At 44.8% G+C, this 8,128-nt stretch overlaps 1 protein-coding gene across 1 annotated transcript; it reads left to right on the forward strand.

Moving 5' to 3' along the window:
* Positions 1 to 789: 789 nt before the first annotated feature.
* On the forward strand, positions 790 to 4,473 carry TMEM256 (transmembrane protein 256). The gene is made up of 4 exons (XM_083881542.1): positions 790 to 890; positions 1,377 to 1,414; positions 2,225 to 2,305; positions 3,743 to 4,473. The coding sequence occupies exons 1-4, from the start codon at positions 815 to 817 to the stop codon at positions 3,884 to 3,886; spliced, it is 339 nt and encodes a 112-aa protein (XP_083737668.1). The 5' UTR covers positions 790 to 814; the 3' UTR covers positions 3,887 to 4,473.
* Positions 4,474 to 8,128: the final 3,655 nt, after the last annotated feature.

The raw sequence follows: 8,128 nt of genomic DNA on the forward strand, positions 1-8,128 counted from the left end.
CATTTTCATCGTCATCTTCATCATCTTCATCTTCATCATCAACTCCCCCTCGATCTTCCTCTTCATCATCATCTTCTTCATCTTCACCTTCCTCTTCCTCCTCCAGAGCCATCATGATCAGGCCAGAGCCCCCCTCAGAGCCCCAAAATTCCCAAAAAACTCCAAAAATTCCCCCCCAAAATCCCTAGAAAATACCCAACAATCTAAAAAAAAACCCCAAAACAAAACAAAACAAAAAACTCCAGAATTTCCAAAAAAATCCCTAAAAAAGTCTCCCCCCAAATCCCTAAAAAATCCCCAAAAAAATCCCCCCAAAATCTCCAAAAAACTCAGAAAAATTCCCCCCCCAAAATTCCCCAAAAATCTCAAAAAAATCCCTAAAATTTCCCTAAAAAATCCCCCAAAATTCGCAAAAAATCCCCCAAAAATCCCCCAAAAAATCCCTAAGAAATCCCCAAAAATCAAAAAAAAATCCCTCCAAAAATCGCCAAAATTCTCCCCAAAATTCTCCCCAAAAATCCCCTCAAAATCCCCAAAATCCCTCCAAAAAATCCCAAAAAAATCCCACCCAAATCCCTAAAAAATCGCCCTAAAATCCAAAAAAATTCCCAAAAAAATCCCCCCCAAATCCGCCCTCCCCCTCTCCTCCACCAGGGGGCGCTCCGCATGGGCGGGACCTCCATCCTCGCGCTCCCATTGGCTGATCTCCCCCTTTGACTGACGCGCGCTTCACCCAATAGAAAACCAGAACTAGAAGCGGAAGTGACGTATGGGGAAACAGGAAGCGGAAGTAGAGGAGGAAGGAGAAGCAGCAATGGCGGCGGCCTGGGGGAGGCTCGGGGCGCTCAGCGGAGCCGCCGCCATGGCCGCGGCCGCCTACGGGGCTCACGGTGCGAGTTTGAGAGAATTTCGGGGAAATTTGGGGAAATTTCAGGGAATTTGGGGAAAATTTGGGGGGACTTGGGGGTCGTGAGGGGGATTTGGGGGAAATTTGGGGGGAATTTGGGGGGTTTGGGGGGATTTGGAGGGTCCTGGGTGGCGATTTGGGGGAGATTTTTTGATTTTTTTTGAGTGGAATTTTTTGGGAATTTTTTTTTTATTTTTTGGGGATTTTTTTGAGGGTTTTATGGGGGGAGTGTTTTTAATTTTTGGAGGATTTTTTTTTGAGGAATTTTTTTGTGATTTTAGGGAAATTTTGGGGGGATTTATTGGGATTTTTTGAGGATTTTTTTTTGAGGATTTTTTGGGGGATTTTTTTGGGATTTTTTTTTATTTTTGGGGGGGATTTTTGGGGCATTTCTAAGGTTCTTTTTGGGGGGGATTTTTTGAGATTTTTTGGGGAATTTTGGGGTGTCTTTAACCCCCCTGTTCCCCAGGGATGCGCCGCAGTGACCGGGACGAGTATCAGAAAGAGGTGAGTGAGGGGAGGGAAAAATCCCCAAAAAACCCAAAAAAACTTCCCCAAAACCCCCCAGAATTCCCCTCAAAAAACCCCAAAAAATCCCAAAAAAATCCCTTTAAAAATTCTCAAAAATCCCTAAAAAAATTCCCCCAAAAACCGAAAAAAAACCCCCAAAAAGTCCTTAAAAAATTCCCCCCAAAGTCGAAAATAACTCCCAAAATTCCCTCAAAAAACCCCCAAAAAACCTCGAAAAAAAAAAAACCAAGAAACCAAATAATCCTTTAAAAAATCCCCAAAAATCTCTTTAAAAATCCCCCCAAAAGTCTCCCAAAAATCCCTAAAAAATCACTTAAACATCCCCAAAAAATCTCTTTAAAAATCCCAAAAAAATCTCCCCAAAAATCCCCAAAAAATCCCCCAAAAAATCCCCAAAAATCCCCTCAAAAATCCCTAAAATTCCTCACAAAAAAGCCAGAAAAAAGCCCAAAAAACCCTAAAATTCCTCTCAAAAAACTACAAAAAAAACCCAGAAACCCCCCCAAATTTCCCCTCAAAAAAACCCCCAAAAAACCCTGAAAAAAAACCCCAAAACCCCCAAATTTCCCCTTTAAAAAACTCCCCAAAAATCCCCCAAAAAATCCTGAAAAACTTCCAAAAAATCCCCAAAAATTTCGAAAAAACCCCCAAAAAACTCCAAATTTCCCCTTAAAAAACGCCCAAAAAACCGCGAAAAAAACTCAAAATTGCCCAAAATTAACAAAAATTGCCCAAAATTGTTGGAAATTGCCCAAAATTGCTGAATTTCCCCCCAAATTTCCCCAGCTCTACGAGACGGCGAATCGTTTCCACCTCCTGACGAGTTTGGCCCTGCTGGGGGTTCCCCACTGCCGCCGGCCACACCTGGTGAGACCAAAATCCCCAAAATTTACCCCAAAAAATCCCCAAAATTATCCCAAAAAAATCCCCAGAATTTAACCCAAAATTTACCCTGAAAATCCAAAAAAAATCCCACCAAAAAAACCCCAAAATTGGCCCAAAAATCCCCAAAATTACCCAAAAAAATCCCCAAAATTTACCCCCAAAAATCTCTGAAATTTTCCCCGAAAATCCCTGAAATTTACCCTGAAAATCCTTGAAATTTACCCCAAAATTCATCCCAAAATCTCTGAAATTTACCCCAAAATTTATCCCCAAAATCCGCCCAAAAAATCCCTGAAATTTATCCCAAAAATCCCAGAATTTTTCCCAAAATTTACCCTGAAAATCCCGAAATTTACCCCAAAAAATCCCCAGAATTTATCTCAAAATCCACCCAAAAAAACCTCAAAAATTCCCTTAAATTTATCCCAAAAATCCCTGAAATTTTACTCAAAATTTATCCAAAAATTTATCCCCAAAAATCTCTTTAATTTACCCCCAAATTCCCCCAAAATCCCCTAAATCTCCCCCAAACCCCCAAAATCCCCCTAAAATTCCATTTTTTCCCCCAAAATCCCCTTTTTCCCTTCCTGAACCCCCCAAAATCCCCCAAAAAATTCCCCAAAAAATCCCCAAAACTCCCCAAAATCCCTTTTTTTTTTCCCTGAACCTCCCAAAATTCCCCCAAACCCCCCAAAATCTCCCCAAAATCCCCTTTTTCTTCCTCTGAAATCCCCAAATCTTCCCAAATCTCCCCCAAAAATCCCATTTTCCCCCTGAAAAATCCCATTTTCCTGCCGAAAAATCCCATTTTTCCCCCCAAAACCCCCCAAAAATTCCCCAAAAACTCCCCAAAATCCCCTTTTTCCCTCAAACTCCCCAAAATCCCCCAAAATCCCATTTTTTCCTTCTCAACCCCCCAAAATCCCCTTTTTTTTCCTCCGAAATCCCCAAATCCCCCCAAATTTCCCCCAAATCCCCCAAATCTCCCCCAAAATCCCATTTTCCCCCCAAAAATCCCAATTTTTCCCCCCCAAAATCCCATTTTTCCCTCCCTGAACCCCCCAAAATCCCCCCAAAAATTCCCCAAAACTCCCCAAAATCCCCTTTTCCCCCTCAACTCCCTAAATCCCCCAAAATCCCCCCAAAATCCCATTTTTCACCCCTAAAATCCCAATTTTTTCCTCCCAAACCCCCCTAAATTTCCCCAAAAATCCCATTTTTTTCTCTCCAGACCCCCCAAAATCCCCAAAAAAATTCCCCAAAATCCCATTTTTCCCCCAAATTTCCCCAAAAATCCCATTTTCCCCCCCCCAAAAACCCCCCAAAATTCCCCAAAGTCCCGTTTTTCCCCATTTTCCCCAATTTTCCCCCAAAAATTCAATTTTTCCTTCTTTAACTGATTTTTTTCTCTCCCCCCAGGCCGGGTCTCTGCTGCTCTCGGGGCTGGGGCTGTTCTGTGGCCCCTTTTATTTCCATGGACTGACGGGGGACCCCAAACTCAACCGGGGGGCGCCCGTGGGGGGGTCCCTGCTCATCCTGGGCTGGGCTGCAATGGCTTTATAGAGACCCCAGACCCAAATTACCCCAAAAATAGCCAAAAAACTGGAAAAATCAGCCCAAAAATGGCAAAAATCGGGTAAAAATCAGCCCAAAAATGGCAAAAATCGGCAAAAATTGGCCAAAAAATAGCAAAAATCGGCCCAAAAAAAACCCCCCAAAATCAGCCCAAAAGTGGCCCCAAAAAATAGCAAAAATTGGCCCAAAAAATGGCAAAAATCGGCCCAAAATTGGCCAAAAAATAGCAAAAATCGGCCCAAAAAAAACCCCAAAAATCAGCCCAAAAGTGGCCTAAAAAATAGCAAAAATCGGCCCAAAATCGGCCCAAAAATGGCAAAAATTGGGCAAAAAAAGCGCCATAAATTGGCACAAAATTGGCCCAAAAATGGCAAAAATTGGCCCCCAAAAAAGCCAAAAATTGGCCCAAAATTGGCCCCAAAATGGCCAAAATTACCCCAAATTAACCCTAAATTTCCCCAAAAAATCAAATTAAACCTGGGGGGTCCCTGGGGTGGGTTACTGTGGCCCCATAGAGACCCCAGACCCAAATTACCCCAAAAATAGCCCAAAAACTGGAAAAATCAGCCCAAAAATGGCAAAAATCGGCCCAAAAAAAGAGCCAAAAAATAGCCAAAATTATCCTAAAACCAGCAAAAATCGCCCCAAAATCAACCTGGGCCCTTTAAACACTCCAAAAATAAAAACACCTCAAAATTATCTCAAAAACTGGAAAAATCGGCCAAGAAATGGCAAAAATCGAGTAAAAAATGGCAAAAAAATGGCAAAAATCGGTACAAAAACTGGAAAAATCAGCCCAAAAAATGGCAAAATTACCCCAAAATTACCTCAAATCACCCCGAAACACCCAAAAATATTTGGAGAAATGAATTTGGGTTTTTTTAAAATGAGTTTTGGGGTTTTTTGAGGATTTTTTGGGTTTTTTAAAATTAGTTTTAGGGGTTTTTTTAAATGAATTTTGGGATTTTTTTGGTAATTTTTGGGTTTTTTTTAAATGAATTTTGGGTTTTTTTAAAAATGAATTTTAGGATTTTTTGGTAATTTTGGGGTTTTTCTTTAATTAATTTTGGGATTTTTAAGGAATTCTGAGGAATTTTTTGAGAAATTTTGGGATTTTTTTTAAAAAGAATTTTTTGGGTTTTTTTTTAAATAAATTTCGGGGTTTTTTTGGTTATTTTTGGTCCCGGGGGGTTGAGGAGGGAAATGACCGGAAGTGACCGCTGGAAATGACCGGAAGTGGCCGCCGGAAGTGACCGGAAGTTCCCACCGGGACGCGGCTCCTTTAAGAAAAGTGGGCGGAGCCTCCCCCAGTTCGCTCCCCGCTCTGATTGGTCCGCGCTTTGCCCAATGGGAACCGCCGCCGCCGCTGATTGGACGCTCCCGATGACGTCACTGCTGTCGCTGGGCGACAACCAATGAGGCGCCGCCTCGCCCCGCCCCTCGCGCTCTGATTGGTCGGTTGGGGGCGGGGCGGAATTTCCTCGCCGCTGATTGGCCGCGGGGCCGGAATCGCCAACCAATAAACGATGGAATTGCTCCGTGTCGCTTTTTATGACGTCATTGGCGGGGCTTTGCCTGGCCACGCCCCCAGGGTATAAAAATACAAAAAAATTTTCAAAAAATGCCCCAAAATCGCCCGAATTTTCACAAAAAATTGGGGGAATTTGGGGGTTTTTGGGTTTTTTGGGTTTTATTTTTAAAGGTTTTTGGGGCGGGGCCGCATAAAAAGGGGCGTGTCCAGGGCGGGGTCAGAATCGGGTCAGGACAGACCCAAAACAGCCCGAAAATGGCCCAAAATTTACACCAAAAATGGCCCAAAATTCACCCAAAACAGCCCAAAATTTGGTCCAAAATTTGCCGAAAATTGTCCCAAAATTCACCTCAAAAACATCACAAAATTCAGCCCAAAAACAGCCCCAAAATGGCCCAAAAATCACCCAAAAAATATCCCAAAATTCAGCCCCAAAAAAAGCCCAAAACAGCTGAAAATTGTCCCAAAATTCACCCAAAAAATCCCAAAATTCATCTAAAATTGGCCCAAAATTGTCCCAAATTTCCCCCCAAAATTCACCCAAAATTTTCCCAAAATTGTGTCAATTTTGGGTCAATTTTTGAGGTTTTTTGGGTGTTCAATTTTGTGACTTTTGGGTCAAATTTTTAATTTTTCTGAGTAAAATTTTGTGATTTTTCTTTTCTCAATTTCGGGTTTTTTTTTGGAGGGTCAATTTTGGGTCAATTTTAGATTTTTTTGGGGGGTTAATTTTAAAAATTTTGGGTCAATTTTTAAATTTTTTTTGTGTCAAATTTTGAATTTTCTAAAAAAATTTCGGGGATTTTTTTGGGGTCAATTTTGGGTCAATTTTAGATTTTTTTTGGGTTAATTTTTAAAATTTCGTGTCAATTTTTTAATTTTTTTGTGTCAAATTTTGAATTTTCTAAATAAATTTCGTGGGGTTTTTTTTGGGGAATTTTTTTTGGTGTCAATTTTTTTTTTTTGGGAATTTCCGGGTTCTATTTTTGGGAATGGGAATGGGGGAGGGGCGGAATTTTCCATCCCCCCCCCCCCCCAAAAAAAATTCCTCCCCTCCCCCACATCCGGAACAGCTGCTGCCCCTCCCCCACCCCTGTGCCCCTCCCCCACCCCCCATTGCCCCTCCCCCACCCCCTGTGCCCTCCCCCACCCCTGGGGCCCCTCCCCCACCCGGCGATGGCGCCCCCGCGCTCGGAGCCCCCCTGAGCCTCCTCCTGCTGCTCCTGCTGGACTCGGGTACCCCCCGGACCCCCCTCGGGACCCCCAAAATTATCCCCAAATTTATCCCAAAATCCCCCTTAAAATCCCCCAAAATCCCCCCCAAAATCCCCCAAAATCCCCCCAAAATCCCCCCAAAATCCCCCCAAAATCCCCCTAAAATCCCCCCAAAATCCCCCCCAAAATCCCCCTTAAAATCCCCCCAAAATCCCCCTTAAAATCCCCCCAAAATCCCCCCAAAATCCCCCCAAAAATCCCCCCAAAACCCCCCCAAAATCTCCCCAAATCCCCCCAAAATCCCCCCCAAAATCCCCCCCAAAATCCCCCAAAATCCCCCCAAAATCCCCCCAAAATCCCCCCAAAACCCCCCCAAAATCCCCCCAAAATCCCCCCAAAATCCCCCCCAAAATCCCCCCAAAATCCCCCCCAAAATCCCCCTTAAAATCCCCCAAAATCCCCCAAAATCCCCCCAAAATCCCCCCCAAAATCCCCCCCAAAATCCCCCCAAAATCCCCCCCAAAATCCCCCCAAAACCCCCCCAAAATCCCCCCAAAATCCCCCCCAAAATCCCCCCAAAACCCCCCCAAAATCCCCCCCAAAATCCCCCCAAAATCCCCCCAAAACCCCCCAAAATCCCCCCAAAATCCCCCCAAAATCCCCCCAAAATCCCCCTTAAAATCCCCCCAAAATCCCCCCAAAATCCCCCCAAAATCCCCCCCAAAATCCCCCCAAAATCCCCCCCAAAATCCCCCCAAAATCCCCCCCAAAATCCCCCTGAAATTGCCCCAAAATCCCCCCAAAATCCCCCTGAAATTGCCCCAAATCCCCCCAAAATCCCCCTGAAATTGCCCCAAAAAACCCTTTGAGACCCTCCCCCAGGACCCCCCAAACCCCTCCAGGACCCCCCAAATCCCCCAGACCCTCCCAGGACTCCCCAAATCTCCCCCAGACCCCCTAAATTCACCCCAAATCCCCCCAAATCCCCCCAACCTCCCCAAATCCCCCAAAATCCCCCCCAGATCCCCCCCAAATTTACCAGAAAACCCCCCAGGACCCCCCAAAATCCCCCTGAAATTGCCCCAAATTCCTCTGAATCCCCCCAAAATCCCATTTGAGACCCCCAAGACCCCCTGAATCCCCCCAAACCCCCCTGAAATTTACCCGAAATCCCCTTAAACCCCCTCCAGGACCCCCCAAATCTCCCCAAATCCTCCCAAATTTCCCCCAGACCCTCCTAAAATCCACTCAGGACCCCCCAAATCCCCCCAAAATTCCCCCAAATCTCCCCCAAACCCTTGCAGGACCCCCAAAATCCCCCCAAATCCCTTTCAGACCCCCCAAATCCCCCCAATTTTCCCCCAACCCCCTCTGAATCCCCCTGAACTCCCCCCAAAATCCCCTCAAATTCCCCCAAATCCCCCCAAATTTCCCCCAAATTCCCTTTTAACTCCCCCAAATCCCCCCAACTCCCCACAAAATCC

This window comes from Zosterops lateralis, assembly GCF_965231275.1.
Source record: "Zosterops lateralis genome assembly, chromosome: 34".
In the NCBI taxonomy this organism is placed as follows: Eukaryota; Metazoa; Chordata; class Aves; order Passeriformes; family Zosteropidae; genus Zosterops; species Zosterops lateralis.

Coding starts and splice junctions, on each gene's coding strand:
- TMEM256 (XM_083881542.1), top strand. CDS start 815: ATGGCGGCGGCCTGGGGGAGGCTCGGGGCGCTCAGCGGAGCCGCCGCC. Junction 891..1,376: donor GGCCGCCTACGGGGCTCACG/GTGCGAGTTTGA, acceptor CCTGTTCCCCAG/GGATGCGCCGCAGTGACCGG. Junction 1,415..2,224: donor GGGACGAGTATCAGAAAGAG/GTGAGTGAGGGG, acceptor AAATTTCCCCAG/CTCTACGAGACGGCGAATCG.